We start from the raw sequence: 16,190 nt of genomic DNA, 5'->3' as shown, positions 1-16,190 counted from the left end.
GGTGTTTATCTGGTCAGTGTGTTGGTGTTTGTCTGCTCATGTCCACCACTTACCAACATTCTAATTTAAGCGTTTTAGCTCTTCCTCAAGGCTTGCATTAATCAGGCCCCTGAATGAAGCCTGGTACCGGCGCTCTGTTTGTCCTTAGAGCGAAAAAGGACAAACCCTCCAGCGTCATGGGGAGGAACAGACTTCAAGCAGCATGTATATTCATCAAAGCCAGAGGAACTCACATTAAAGAGCTTATGGGGATGAGATTTTATGGAGAGGTTGGTCGAAATTATAAACAGTGGGTGAGATGTCATACGATCTCACATAAATGAATTCAGAGGCGAGGGTCTGCAGGTGAGGCCCAGCCCTGACTGTTCAAAACCACTCTTATGAAACAGAACATGTGCTGCCTTACAAATCTGCAATCAGGAGATCATTTAGGTGAATGCTGGACTGTTCTCCACAGCTGGGCAGCCATAGGGAGCCAGCTGAAATCATCACACGCTCCTGACTGTGAACCCCTTGCTTGCCATAATCAGGCTAAAATATATCCATTTGCTCTTTGTTATTTTCTTTGATAAGCCTTATACTTAACAGTTTGTGACACTTGCTGTGGCAGTACTGTAATTCTATCCCCTGGCACCAGGAGGCGCTCTAAAGCCTGCGGGGACTAGCATTGCTTCTTCCTCCCTCATGACCAGCCTTGACCCACAGGCCCTCTACACCCCACACACACTCATGCCTATTCCAGAGACCAGGGTATATGACGAACTTATACATCTGTGTCCTCAAACACTCAGTATGGACAATATTCTACTATTAATCTTAGTCAGACATGCCAGAGTCATTTATCATCTGACAGCCAGTAGAAAAATAAATGAAAAATGTCAAATTTGATGACTTGGGCTGGAACTCCATTGTCAGTTCAGTTCAGATTTTATTGTTATTATACACATATATACACTGTGCTGTGTTTTACACATGTAGACAGAACTGTTTTACACATGGGGACAGAGCTGTGTTTTGCATATGGGGACAGAGCTGTGTTTTACACGTGGAGACAGAGCTGTGTTTTACACATGGAGACAGAGCTGTGTTTTACACATGGAGACAGAGCTGTGTTTTACATATGGGGACAGAGCTGTGTTTTACACATGGAGACAGAGCTGTGTTTTATACATGGAGACAGAGCTGTTTTTTACACATGGAGACAGAGCTGTGTTTTATACATGGAGACAGAGCTGTGTTTTACACATGGAGACAGAGCTGTGTTTTATACATGGAGACAGAGCTGTGTTTTACACATGGAGACAGAACTGTTTTACACATGGAGGCAGAGCTGTGTTTTACACATGGAGACAGAGCTGTGTTTTATACATGGAGACAGAGCTGTGTTTTATACATGGAGACAGAGCTGTGTTTTACACATGGAGACAGAACTGTGTTTTATACATGGAGACAGAGCTGTGTTTTACACATGGAGACAGAACTGTGTTTTATGCATGGAGACAGAGCTGTGTTTTACACATGAGACAGAACTGTTTTACACATGGAGACAGAGCTGTGTTTTATACATGGAGACAGAGCTGTGTTTTACACATGGAGACAGAACTGTGTTTTATACATGGAGACAGAGCTGTGTTTTACACATGGAGACAGAGCTGTGTTTTACACATGGAGACAGCTGTGTTTTATACATGGAGACAGAGCTGTGTTTTATACATGGAGACAGAGCTGTGTTTTATACATGGAGACAGATCTGTGTTTTACACATGGAGACAGAGCTGTGTTTTATACATGGAGACAGAGCTGTGTTTTACGATCTTTTGTGCTTTCACATATGCTGTTTAAGCACTTGCTCAACACCTATGAGGCTGGAATTTTGGTCACAGGATCACATTGTCACAGTCTCACAGTGTCACAGTGTCACAGTGACACAGATCACAGTGTCATAGTGACACAGCTTCACAGTCTCACAGAGTCAATGCATTACATATAACAGTGTCATAGCATCTGCGCATCAGCGTCATAATGTCAGTGTAACATTGTCATCATGTCACATTTTATGGTGTCACAAAGAGTGAGTTTACATTCACTTAATACTTCGATCGTAATCAAATATCTCTAGTTGTCTGATTATTCAAGCGTAAACAGCACACTCCCATTTTTTATATTGGCATATGGCCTAGAAACCAAATTAACAAGTCTGATAAACAGAGCTGGATTTTTGCTCAATAATATGATTTCTCAGTGCATGTATACCCATGCTCGTTGTTTGGGATTTCTAACGTAACTGGAGCAGTAACAGAAGCAGCAACCATGAAACAGCTATCAAACACCTTTGGGACAATTCTGAAACAAAGTACATGCTTGAGGAAAAGAAGAATTTGAATTGCACACTATTAGTAACCATAAAAATATTAAGATCCATATTTTATGGTAAAGTAGGTTCACATTTTCCCAAATGCAGGCAGGAAATCATTTTGTGAAATTATTGGCATCACAACATTCTGTGAATTCTGGTTGCAAAGTAGAAATCCAATGACTGACTCATATAATCCCAGAGTTTTCTCATTATCCAAATACCCAAGTGCATGTAAACACTTTGAATGGATTACTAACAAAAAAGAGTTTCTGCAGAGAAAAAGGCTATGTCATAGTGTTACAGTGTCATAGTGTTACAGTGTCAGAAAGTGTCACATCATCACAGTATCATAGCGTTAGTGTTATAGTGTTACAGTGTCATAGTGTTGCAGTGTTATAGTGTTACAATATTATAGTGTTACTGTGTTATAGTGTCATAGTGTTACAGTGTTATAGTGTTACAGTGTCAGTGTCACATCATCACAGCGTCATAGTGTTACTGTGTCAAAGTTACAGTGTCATAATGTTACAGTGTCATAGTGTTGCAGTGTTATAGTGTTACAATGTTATAGTGTAACTGTGTTATAGTGTTATAGTGTTATAGTGTCATAGTGTTACAGTTTATAGTGTTACAGTATCAGAGTGTCACATCATCACAGCGTCATAAAGTTACAGTGTCATAATGTTACAGTGTTATAGTGTTAGTGTCAGTGTTGCAGTGCCATAATGTTACAGTGTCATAATGTTACAGTCATAGTGTTAGTGTCATAGTGTTACAGTGTTATAGTGTTACAGTGTTACAGTGTTATAGTGTTACAGTGTCATAGAATGTGATAGGCTGTAGTTCATGAACTACAGTAGGGATAGTCATCTTAAAAAGAAAAGGATTAAGTGATGTTTTCTTTCATTAATTTCACATTGAGGTTTTCTTGCTTCCACTACAAACTTATATGATTCCCAGACAGGAAGCAGCACCCAGGTGCCAGGGAATTCTTTCTCAAAGGTTTTAGTCCTTAATTTCAGTTTGCATTTTGAAATATAACCATAACAAATAAAGCAGTCTAGTGTCTAGCAGTAGAAGCTCAGTGGTTGCTGGTTCAAGCCCCACCATTACCAGGTTGCCACTGTTGGGCCCCTGAACAAGACCCTTAACCCTCAATTTCTCAAGGTGTACTCAGTCATAACTGTATGTTGCTTTTGATAAAAGTGTCAGCTAAATGCTTTAAATGTAAATGTCTCTGCAATACTAGCTGTGTATTAAATGATAAGCCTAGCTGTAGTGTCTGATCGTGTAGCTGTAGTGTCTCTTAGGGTAGCTGCTGATAGATCAAGATAGATCAAGTCTCAGAACTGGTATTTATGTGAATCTAAACATGTGTCCTGAAAAATGTGTTCTAGTTATGAACCTGTCTGAAAATTAAAGCTGCAATTGCTCTAAAATATGCATCAGACCAGACTGTTATAGATCAGACAAGACTGTGATACATCAGACAACTCTGTGATACATCGGACAAGACTATGATACACAAAACAGACAAAACTATGATACACAAGACTGTGATACACAAGTCTGTGATGACCACTTTAAGTAGATAGGAGAAATCTGTGTGAAGATGCCATCTGTCAGGAGGAGAACATGACCAATATGAACATAATACGGCTCTCTGCTGGTTATAAAACCTTGTCTTTATAAACGCCTGCCACAGTGTGTCAGTTTGCTAAATGCAAACGTAGCTGTGAGAGTCACGTTAGCCCATCTGTTTAATGAGGGCTTACACCCCGCACTGCACATCTAATCAGATCCACAACACAATGTCACGGACCAAGTCCAGTCAAAGTGCTAACACATGACACATATAGATCAGATGAATATTCAGTCTTCATACACTGTTCTTATTAATACACCATGTCACGGTGAAAGAGAAAAATGTAAACATTAGAAGAAACATTACTAATAACTTTGTTCATCTGCTTTGCTTTAGCGGTATGTTGTTTAGGGTTTAGGAAAATAAACATTTAAAACAAATATATAAAATAAGCATGTAGAATGTTCTAGCGTGTGGACTAGACTGGTTCTTATTGTAGTCTAGCGTGTGGACTAGACTGGTTCTTATTGTAGTCTAGCGTGTGGACTAGACTGGTTCTTATTGTAGTCTAGTGTGTGGACTAGACTGGTTCTTATTGTTGGCTAGCGTGTGGACTAGACTGGTTCTTATTGTTGGCTAGTGTGTGGTCTAGACTGCTTTTTATGGTACTGTCTACACTCAAAGACCTCTGGGCAGAGGGCGGGGCTTTGTAATGAACCCTGGCTAATGGGACCTTTTCCTTCAAGACTGAATTCATATGGGATCCAGTAACATCTCTCCTCGTGCTGACCACACAGTGCTGACCTTGGCTAGCTCTGCTCTGCCTCCAGGTCTCTTGGAGATTGAATTCATGGTTCAAAGGGTTAAGTTCCTGCATTTATTTCTGCTTCTCCAAAAGCCACTGCATGCTTGAGTCTTAACAGAGGGTGACTTCAGGAATGTGGCGTCGGTGATAAGATGCGTCTAATAATTACCTAAATACCCTGTGTGTGTTTTTTAGCTATGAAAATGCAAAAATATCTGCCCTCAGATGGTATATTATTTTGAGACTTTATCTTGATTGGGCCAGTAGAAATGGAGCCTTTAACCATAAATATCACCTATTCCTGACAAACAAGGCTCTCCTGTGGGAAATGAAAATAACTTCATAATAAAAATTATAATAAATATAAAATCTATTCTACTACTACTACTACTACTACTACTACTACTAATAATAATAATAATAATAATAATTATTATTGTCTACACACTAGACTACATAAGAGCCAGTTCAGTCCAGAATAATAATAATTATTATTAGTCAATAATAGTCCATTATTATTATTATTATTGTTATTATTATTATTATCTGAGGGTTTGTTGTGTTACTCATCTTTACACATCCTTCCATCACACTGAGTTTGTCACAGTCTAATAATAATGAAACAAACACTGGTGTAAATCAGATCAGACTATGCTGGCAGATTGTACTAATTCAGCCAATTTGAAATAGTCAGAGAACACGGCTGCTGCTCTGTGGGTAGTTCTGTTGGCTTTATTTCTTGTGTGTTTCTGAGGAGTAATTCTGTCTAGTATTTCTGACAGGTTCCCTTCACGTCCTCAGAAACCTCTCTTTGCGCCGCCCTCAAACACACTGATCCCTTTCCTGTCCAGTAGACACTGCTGGCATGTTCAGCCTGCGTGTTTCACGCTTGGGCGTTTTGGACGAGGATTTGGCAACAGCCACCGTACCAGTACTTACCGGTAATGTCTTCATCTAACCAGAAGAAGGAGTCTGAATCGCCAGAACCCAGGGCTCCTTAACGACCTCCTCCAGACCAGGGGAAGACAACACCTGCTGTAAGGAGGGCCATTTCCTCTGTCCTTGAAAATTTTTGTGGAGAATTTGTTAGAAGCATTTGGAACAGTCAAGTGAAAAAAAGGTTTTCTCAAACTAAAAAGGAAAACACAGAGACAAAAGAACAAAGATTGTCTTAGCAAGTCCAGGACGTGAAGTAGCTGAGTGCTTCCTCTCAGCGGACAGCGACATCCTGACTGACAGCTGGTCAAACAGGTTAAGACATCCGCTACCATTTTATGTGGTAGTCATTATGGCTCTTTTGCTTGTTAAGAATTACGCACTTGTTCTATTAGTAAACCAGATTTAAAATACTGCAGGTAAACAAGTGAACCCATTGCCTTTAAATGTTTGCACTACTTCCTGTTTGTGCTATGTTTTATGTAGCAGTGTGTTTCAGTGTTGAAGTGACCTCTCATCCCAACTAGAGTTAATGCATTTGCATCATGCACACATCAACTTAGATATGTTAACAGGACATTTATAATGTTACACAACAGTGCCTTAACTTGAACAAGCGCACTGAATAATTCAGCACACTTGGCTAGCTGTGCCTGAACTCCCTGTCACTCTCTTGTAGTTTTCTGTTCAGTAACTTTGCTCTAGCCACCTAAACATTCAAAACACAAGACACAGCACAGCACAGCACGCATGGGCAGACACTGGAACAGAGACACTCATATCAGCTGCACAGTTTTTTCACTTTGTTTTGGTTGTGGCTGTTTTATCTCTTAGTTCCATATAAAGAGGTTCCAAGGAAAAGAACTGCACCTCTGAGAGCAGACAGATATGCTGGAAGAAAGGGTCCTACCGACTCAGGCAAAGAAACAGGATCTCCCTGCTCCTGGACACCTAGCTGGACAAGCAAACATCACATTCATTTTGAACTCTACAGAGACCTCTTTCAGAATGCACCGATCAAAGGTGATAATCTACACTGCGTTTCTTGCTTTCAAACAGTGTATAATCCACAAAGAAGATTTACGAGATTAAGACATTAGCAATGACTAAGATTATTTAAACATTCATGCTGCTGTCACTCTGAATTCCTCAGACCTTTGAATTTTGAAGCAATCTTACACAGCCAGCACTTCATATGGAAAACTAATCTGTCCACCCCCTTCTACATAGCGTCAGAAAATAAGACAGGTTATGATCTATTCCATTTACAAACACTGCGAAAGTGACCCTGACTGTTTCAATTTCCTGTTTACACCCATTTCTGTGTTTGTTTCATGTTTGTTTTTCTCTGGCGGCTGACTCTGTCCTGCTGTCGTGTCCTTCCATACGGTGCGAGCAGAAAGCATGTGCGCATGGCAGCGTGGTGGCAGCACCCTGCTCGGCTGGCACGCTTGGCACGCGTTTAGCCCCTGCGTTCACGCTCTGCTGATAGCTTCTCCGCCCTCTTTCAGTTCTGCCTCAGGGAGCCACACCCCCAACTTCCTGTGTAGTCCCTTCCTCCCATACCTCTTTGATGCATCTCCCTCTCCTAACCTTCCTCCAATGGCCTTTTTTAGCCAGAGGTCTAAAATATCCCCCCACCAGTCACCGGGACGAGGGGTTCGGGCTCCAGGACCCCTGCAGACAGAGCAGCTGACTGGCAGAGCTACTACAGGAAGGGCAGTTGCCTTTTACACTGGGACTCATTATAACAGGAGTTACGCTGGTTATGACTATAATGGGAGTTACACTTATGGGGGTTCATACTGGTTGAATATCAGCTGCCTGCTGTCACTACATAAAGAACAACCAGTTACATTTGACACAAATGAGGCTTTGCCAAGTAGGGTCAGTGCTAACAGCCCCACGCTCACGTATGAGGGAGTAAAGCCAAGCAGACCTTCAGCGCTGGAGCCCACTCTTAAAGTCCAGCAGATATTAGTTTAACGTGGATTAAAGTCCAGTTGGCTTTAACATGGCATCTGTCATTTCTCACTGAGTTGTGTTGTCCTGAAGCATTTACTGTGATATTGATACTGCTATTACATTGATAGTTTTATTTGAATGTATGACTACATCCGGTATTAGTGGCAACTGAATAAATAAATAAATAAACAAACACACATCTATTTATAAGTCAACAGAAATAGGGCCCAATAAGTAAAAACGTGCATATTACATTAGAGCTTTTCCATAATTAATGTTGGCTAATGATTTGCATTAGTCTTGCCAATAAAAGGATCATGTTTAAGTGCTCCATCTGTCTCGAGAACGCCGCGCAAAGGCAAGTCACGTGCAGACGGCACGCAGGCAAACTCCCGTTCAGTTCAGATTACGTGACTGTACATCATAGGTGGAAATGTGGCCCGTGCTAAGAGGAATCACACAGAATTGCTTTCGCAAGGGAATGCTTTTGTTTAGATATCCCCGCGAGCCAGTGTTGACCCTAAAAGAGATTCATTTATGCTTTGAAGTGATCTACACGTGGACGTTTCCTTTAACATTCCATGTTAAAGACTAACGCGCCTGTATCATGGTGTATGATGTGTATTGATCTGTGGTGGAGCAGCACTAATCCCCCCCCCCCCCCCCCCACCCTCTCCAACGCGTTAACATTAACGGGGAGGCGGAGGATCACCCGACAACATCAGCACCATCTAGGCTTGCACGAGAGCTGGAGCTAATCCTGGAGTCTTTCTCATAATAATAAGTCATCTGCTCCTTCCCTAGTGGATCATGGAGCGCGGCTGCCGGTCCCTCGCGATGCCTTAGTCCATGCGCGCGCTCCACTCCTCCGCGTCTCCGCCACTCTTTAGTTTTCCAACAGCGCGCGTCAGCCCCAGTGCACGCGCACCGGTAAGGATAAAGCTTCGCGATTGTCGCGGTTCACAACCGCCGTCGCTGTTTTATCGCCTTTATAAATAATGTTTATAGACAGAAGTGTTTTCACGTGTGCGGAGGCGCGAGGCATGGGCTGGGTATGCGCGTGCGTTCTCCTGTCTTGGTAAGTAACACACTGGATGTCACTTCGCTTCTTCTTTACCAAGTTTGCCTTTATACGCGCCACGCTGCGCGCTCGGAAACGGGCTGCACACATCAAGTATATATTTCGTTTGTAGTGTGGGGCGAGTTTTGTCAAATGCAAAGCCGACCGAGACGAGTGTCTACTCGGACAATATTACGCGCATTTTGGACAGATTACTGGACGGGTACGATAACAGACTTCGCCCGGGATTTGGAGGTACAGTGGATATTATTCTGAAACAAGTGCTCGTGTGCCGCGAGCATCTTGCAGCTCTAAAGTTGAGACAGTGTTACCATCATCCTGCTTAAAGTGGCTGGTCAATGAAAAGTGATTTGTAGTGATTGATTTCACTATCAGTAACTCGTTACCGAATGTGACACATTGTCACGAAGTGAATTAGTGTCAAGTCTGATAACAACAAGATAAAGCATCTGACACTGAACCTTTTCTTTCTGAACATCTAAATCGCTGATAATGGAAGTAAAAAGCATTGTGTGTGTGTGTGTGTGTGTGTGTGTGTGTGTGTGTGTGTGTGTGTGCAGTATAAATTACACATGGTTTCCAGAGAAACAGGATATTTCTGAAAGAGATTCTTTATCATCTGTGCAAGCAAAGTTCACATTTATATAATTACATAGAATTACAATATTTTATAAAATCATTTTAGGTTATTTTTTTAATGAAGTTTTTTAGCTGTGTTTGCCAAAAGGCATTTGAATGTAGATGTTTGTAATGGTTGTTCTTTTACAAACGTTTTCCTTTTCCCCCAAATATCTCTTTATCTCTAGGTCCTGTCACTGAGGTCAAAACTGACATCTTTGTCACCAGCTTTGGTCCTGTGTCAGATGTGGAAATGGTTAGTGATTAAAAATAAAAAATACAGCTATACAGCTACACAACTACATAACTTGTGGCGTGGATGTCTTAGTGTGACATGTTATATATATATATATATATATATATATATATATATATATATATATATATATATATATATATATATATATATATTCAATATTGTAGCGAAGAATACGAGAACAGAATAAGAGAACAGGACGTTTCAGACAGAGGTCCTTCATAAGCAGTGCAAGCAAAGTACTTTGCGAAGTACATTGTGATGAAGGACCTCTGTCCAAATCGTCCTGTTTCACTGGAAACCCTGTGTACTTCACTACGATTTTGAATATGTCTACATCTCTTACTACAGTAATCTTTATTCCTCTGTGTGCAAAATCATGTGGGCGACAGTCCGAGAGACATAAGGGGACATTTCTATGAGAATCTCTGGAACCTGTTCACTAAAGATACCTGCAAAGTCACTTTTTCAGCTGTGTTCCCAGTATGCAGTAGGTGAAAGAGGAACGTGGCCACGTGGTCTTGGCTGTATGAAGCATGAATGATGCGCGCCTCGTTACCGTCCGAGAGACCACAGAGGTCACACAGGGCAATATGCATGTCCTTCCCGGGGTGCCTCAACTGTGCTGTGTGTGTCCGTGCACTGTTTTCCCAGGAGTACACTATGGACGTGTTCTTTCGCCAGACGTGGACGGATGAACGTCTCAAGTTTGAGGGGCCCATCGACATTCTCCGCCTCAACAACCTGATGGTCACTAAAATTTGGACACCGGACACGTTCTTCCGCAATGGAAAACGTTCCATCGCCCACAACATGACCACGCCCAACAAGCTGTTCCGTATCATGCAGAACGGAACTGTTCTGTACACCATGAGGTAGACCACCCTCTGCCCCCCTCACCACTCGCCAAAAATGGAACTCACCCCTCTTCCTCCTCCTCCTCTTTCTCGGCTTGTAAAGCACGGCAGTCGTATGCCACACTCAAGGCTACGCTGTGCCTCCGTGCTTTTATATGCTTGCCCTGTAAATGCAGATTTACCGCAGTGGTCAAGAATGCATGTGCTATATGTTTAACATATTCTTGTTAAAGACCCATCTCTGTTTGGATTGGTTGCGTTTTGTAATCAAATGCAAAATTATGTTTTCTGTTTAATCCCATGCAGATTAACCATCAATGCGGAATGTCCAATGAGACTGATCAACTTCCCAATGGATGGACATTCTTGTCCGCTGAAGTTTGGCAGCTGTAAGTCGGTCTAATAAGCCTGTGTGGTAGCTGGAGGTTGTAGCTAGCGCCTGATTCTCTTCTCTGCAGATGCCTACCCTATCAGCGAGATCCTGTACACATGGAAGAAAGGACCCTTGTTTTCTGTTGAAGTTCCACAAGAGTCTTCCAGCCTTCTCCAGTATGACCTCGTAGGACAGACCGTGTCTAGTGAAAGATTAAAGTCCAACACAGGTCAGCCGTCTGTTCTGCAATCTTTACTACACTTCTTCATGGAATGTCTCTTCTATCACATGTCAGCGTGAGCTGCACATTTCTTGAACAGGAAGTGGGCATCCTTGGCACCAGTCTGTTGGCTACAGTTTTATTTCATGTGATCAGTAGTTTCTAAAACAAGTGTGTTCAGTATGAGGTGAATGTTTTTGACAGGTGTGTTATGCCTGCCGAAGACATCTGGCTCTGAGATGCTGACGAGACTTGATCAGACCTGCTTGTGTTGAACTGATCTGTACGCAGTTGTCATGGCCTTAAGCCTGAGCTTCACCAGTAACCCCTGTTCTCACATCAGCATGTGACCCTGCTGATGCGCCCGTGTCTCGCAGGCGAATACATCGTTATGACAGTTCACTTCCACCTGCAGAGGAAGATGGGATTCTTCCTGATCCAGACTTACATTCCCTGCATCATGACTGTCATCCTCGCGCAGGTCTCCTTCTGGATCAACAAGGAGTCTGTCCCAGCACGGACCGTGTTTGGTAAGCCCAGCTATGCCAGAGCGGTCTGCGTCCATCTTACCACTGTCCTGCTATATCATCCCTGCTGACTGAGACCACAGACACTGCAGTTTGTCTTATAATGAGTCATTCAGTCTTTAACGATGTATGCTAGTGCAGTGAATACTTGCTAGTGGCCAGTCAGTTACCGTCCTTTTCTAGCACTGTAGAAAACACAGATGATGTTTGTTTGCCTGCCGGGTGTGTAGCTTCCCTTACCCAGCTGCCAAGCCTGTGCCCGTTTACGTGTGTGTGTTTGTGTGTGAAATTAGGGTAATGCATACTACTGGCAGAGGTACACAATGCACTTGAATCATTTGAAGTTGCTCTTTTTTGTGGGTGATGAGAGGGTGAGAGTGATGAGAGTGATGAGAGGGTGAGAGTGATGAGAGGGTGAGAGGGTGAGAGTGATGAGAGGGTGAGAGTGATGAGAGTGATGAGAGGGTGAGAGTGGTGAGAGGGTGAGAGGGTGAGAGTGATGAGAGGGTGAGAGTGATGAGAGTGATGAGAGGGTGAGAGTGGTGAGAGGGTGAGAGGGTGAGAGTGATGAGAGTGGTGAGAGGGTGAGCATGATGAGAGGGTGAGAGTGGTGAGAGGGTGAGCATGATGAGAGGGTGAGAGTGGTGAGAGTGATGAGAGGGTGAGAGTGGTGAGAGGGTGAGCATGATGAGAGGGTGAGAGTGGTGAGAGTGATGAGAGGGTGAGAGTGATGAGAGGGTGAGAGGGTGAGAGTGACGAGAGGGTGAGAGTGATGAGAGTGATGAGAGGGTGAGAGTGGTGAGAAGGTGAGAGTGATGAGAGGGTGAGAGTGACGAGAGGGTGAGAGGGTGAGAGTGATGAGAGGGTGAGAGTGATGAGAGTGATGAGAGGGTGAGAGTGGTGAGAGGGTGAGCATGATGAGAGGGTGAGAGTGGTGAGAGTGATGAGAGGGTGAGAGTGGTGAGAGGGTGAGAGGGTGAGTGATGAGAGGGTGAGAGTGATGAGAGTGATGAGAGGGTGAGAGTGGTGAGAGGGTGAGAGGGTGAGTGATGAGAGGGTGAGAGTGATGAGAGTGATGAGAGGGTGAGAGTGGTGAGAGGGTGAGCATGATGAGAGGGTGAGAGTGGTGAGAGTGATGAGAGGGTGAGAATGATGAGAGTGATGAGAGGGTGAGAGTGGTGAGAGTGATGAGAGGGTGAGAGTGGTGAGAGGGTGAGAGGGTGAGAGTGATGAGAGTGGTGAGAGTGATGAGAGATGAGAGGGTGAGAGTGGTGAGAGTGATGAGAGTGATGAGAGTGATGAGAGGGTGAGAGTGGTGAGAGTGGTGAGAGTGGTGAGAGGGTGAGCATGATGAGAGGGTGAGAGTGATGAGAGTGGTGAGAGTGATGAGAGTGATGAGAGGGTGAGAGTGATGAGAGGGTGAGAGTGGTGAGAGGGTGAGAGTGATGAGAGGGTGAGAGTGATGAGAGTGGTGAGAGTGGTGAGAGTGGTGAGAGTGGTGAGAGTGATGAGAGGGTGAGAGTGATGAGAGGGTGAGAGTGATGAGAGTGGTGAGAGTGGTGAGAGTGATGGAAAGTGTGCTGACTCCACCCTTCCTGCCAGTACACTACTTTCAGAAATTTGAGAACCGTAAGTGAAAGCAGAAGTAGAAAGAGGAGAGATGTTTCTCTGAAGGAGAAGGAGAGATGACGAATTTGACCCTAGTCCAGTGTAAAGCCAGCTGGGCATTGATGAGTTTTTACAGTGTTCACCTCAGCAGTAAAGATCACACAATAATATGAGTGTGTGGTCTGAGTTTGACCACAGCCTGTACGGATTCAGGTCGCTCACTGTCTCAGAGACTCACTGTTGCTTGATTGTAAATGTGTAAATATCTGTATGTAGAGTCTCTTTCTAGAGTCTCTTTCCTACTTAACATGGATGTCAACAGAAGCTAATTAACCTAGTTAGTATGCACACTTATTTAATTTGGGAGAGGGAGAGTAGGAGATTGAGAGAGAGAGAAAAGTGTGTAAGTGTGTGTGTGTGTATGTGTGTGTGTGTGTGAGTGTGTGCGTGCGTGCGTGAGTGCGTGTGTGTGCGTGTGTGTGTGTGTGTAAGAGTTTGTGTGCGTGAGTGCGTGTGTGAGAGTATGTGTGAGAGTATGAGAGTGTGTGTGCCTGTGTGTATGTGCGTGTGTGCGTGAGTGTGTGTGTGTGTGTGTGTGTGTGTGTGTGTGTGTGTGTGTGTGTGTGTGTGTGTGTGTGTGTGTGTGTGTGTGAAGAAATTCTAAAGCACAAAGAGTGGAAGTATTTCCCCGCATGCTTTGGCACATCAGCACTCCCTTTCAGTCAAGGGCTGAACTCTCACAGAGCTGCTCAGCTCGGCCCGCTAAATGAGTGAAGTTCATTTGACTTGTCTGCTGTGTGAAAGCTTCCTGTAGCCCACAGCTCTACTGTCTGTCCTGGGACTTCCTCTCCACTCTCCTTTACGGGCACACACAGGCCGAGCCCGACGCCCCAGCTCACTGTTTCTCTTCTGTCTTAATCTAGCCTTTATGTTTGAACATTTGTTTCAGCATTTTTCCACTAGTGTGGCTGCAAGCATTCTCCCTAATGAACAGGCAGTGAGACTATGTGGAGCCAAAGGGAGTCTAAGGGGAGCAGGAGTGAGAATATGAGACTGTGCAGAGCCAAAGGGAGTCTGAGAGGAACATGAATCTGTAGCTGTGTGCATGCCCTGTTGGCTCTGAGAAAGGTCCTTCCATAACGATGCTTTTATCTCGGCATGGATGGTTTCTTCATAAAGTTTTATTGGTTTCTGTTAATGGTCCTTTTTAAACTAAACTAAATTACACTAGGGTATAAGTAGCACTAACTAAACTAAACTAGGGTATAACTAGTACTAACGAAACTAAACTAGGGTATAGCTAGTACTAACTAAAATAAATGAAAACAGGGTATAACTAGTACTAACTAAATTAAACTAGTACTAACTAAACTACACCAAACTAGGGTATAATGAGACTAGTGCTAACTAAACTACACTAAACTAGGGTATAATGAGACTAGTGCTAACTAAACTAAACTATAACTAGTTCTGCCTGCTCAAATTTGACTCAGATGTATCTAGGCGGTTTTCAGGAGGTCACCAAGTCATCTTTCAGAAGTTCAGAATAATGAGAATTACTGTGGTCTGTCTCATCTGCTTCTCCCCAGCTCAACGATACCAGCACCTTGGACTTATGTTGTCATTTGACCTTCAGCATTTTAGGAAAATATCCAGAGTGTCACATAATAAATGGTCTGATGAATTTTGGCACTCAAAACTGTACAAGTTCATAAATAGAGTCATCGGTCATCAGTTTAACAATGTCAACATCTCACTAAGACAAAGATCTTATAAACCAAACAAACACATAGTACATCACTGGTGTTCATATGGCGTCTTCTACTTTCACTTCAGAATGGTCTTGGTGAATTTAGCCACAACAGTCAAATTCAATTTTGAAGCATCAAATGAATCTGTATATATGAGTGTTAAGAGTGTTCCTTACTTACATTAGGGCCCAAATGGACCAAGATACTGACAGAAAGTGCACTGTGATACTTATCTACACTTTACCATCATTGCTAAGCTGGAGATGGTGTGAGGGTTAACCAGTCCAGGAGCAGGACTCGGGGATGACACTCAGTGAGATGGTGTGTGCTCTCCATGTCTCCACAGCTGACACCGTGTGGTGGGCGTCTGCCTCCTCTGCACCAGTTCCTCTCTCCATGGCATTATCCCTCTGGTCCTCTCTGCTGCCAGGGAAAGAGGAACATCCGTCTGGTTTCAGGCTTCTGAACCAGCAGTCATGGATGTGGCCTCCTACACTAGCTGTCAGTCTCAGAGAGCCCTTCCAAACACGCTCTACTGATGAACTGCAGAGTGAGAGAGAGGGAGAGAGAGAGAGCGTTAGATGTGTGTTGATTCAACATTAGCTTTCCATGTGGTTGTGTAATGTGGTGTTGAGTCAGTGCTGCTACTGGGAATTAATGTGCGAAACCGACTCAAAGTTGCAAAAAGTCAGCAGCACGAGTCACTTTGAAGTTGAGAACTAGCTGATAATGAGTTGATGGTGCAGGTTGTAACAGTGCATGGCCAGATGCAGACATATCCAGTACTGAAATGATTCTTTCCCAGTGGATTTATCTCTGAATGAAACACTGGCTGCCTGCGCTATTCAGTGTCCTGAACCAAGTGGGGAGAAATGAACAACTGTAAAATAAGAAAAGAACAATGTCTTATTCTAGAAAATATTAAAAATACAATCTCTGAGGGAAATATTGTGTAGCAGTAAACTGATTTCCTGAAGACTAACGGTGTTAATCAATCACAACTACCCAGAATAATTTTCACGTTAATGTATGAATTTTATTAAATAGCAATCAAATAATATTTTACTCTTGGATGCTAGATTTGCAAAAAATGTATGAAAACCAAGAGGTTATAGTTAGCACACTCCTTCATTCAGCATTTTGTGGTGTCATATTTCTTTAGCAGGTCGTCCATTAACTCTGGTGAATTATTGAGCAGACAAGGAGAATATGACATTACTGGACAGTGGCCATGGAGCACAGGAGGGATGGT

The 16,190-nt window shown here is 43.2% G+C and overlaps 1 protein-coding gene across 2 annotated transcripts in view; it reads left to right on the top strand.

Annotated features, from left to right (window-relative positions):
* The first annotated feature begins 8,381 nt into the window (after positions 1-8,381).
* The window catches only part of gabra6b (gamma-aminobutyric acid type A receptor subunit alpha6b), a 24,638-nt gene continuing 16,829 nt past the window's right edge, over positions 8,382-16,190 (top strand). The window contains exons 1-7 of one of the 2 annotated variants that reach the window (XM_027030729.3): positions 8,384-8,725; positions 8,841-8,962; positions 9,535-9,602; positions 10,257-10,477; positions 10,766-10,848; positions 10,918-11,061; positions 11,430-11,582. In XM_027030729.3, the coding sequence (XP_026886530.2) occupies positions 8,646-8,725; positions 8,841-8,962; positions 9,535-9,602; positions 10,257-10,477; positions 10,766-10,848; positions 10,918-11,061; positions 11,430-11,582 (871 nt within the window). In that variant the 5' untranslated portion in view covers positions 8,384-8,645. Of the gene's footprint in view, positions 8,726-8,840; positions 8,963-9,534; positions 9,603-10,256; positions 10,478-10,765; positions 10,849-10,917; positions 11,062-11,429; positions 11,583-16,190 lie in introns of both variants that reach the window. The other variant, XM_081719369.1, reaches the window with a different exon arrangement.

Source organism: Electrophorus electricus, chromosome 8 (assembly GCF_041902795.1).
Source record: "Electrophorus electricus isolate QZ-2024a chromosome 8, ASM4190279v1, whole genome shotgun sequence".
Classification (NCBI taxonomy): domain Eukaryota; kingdom Metazoa; phylum Chordata; class Actinopteri; order Gymnotiformes; family Gymnotidae; genus Electrophorus; species Electrophorus electricus.
The sequence above is the reverse complement of the archived record's forward strand: the minus strand, read 5'-3'. Positions and strand labels throughout refer to the sequence as shown.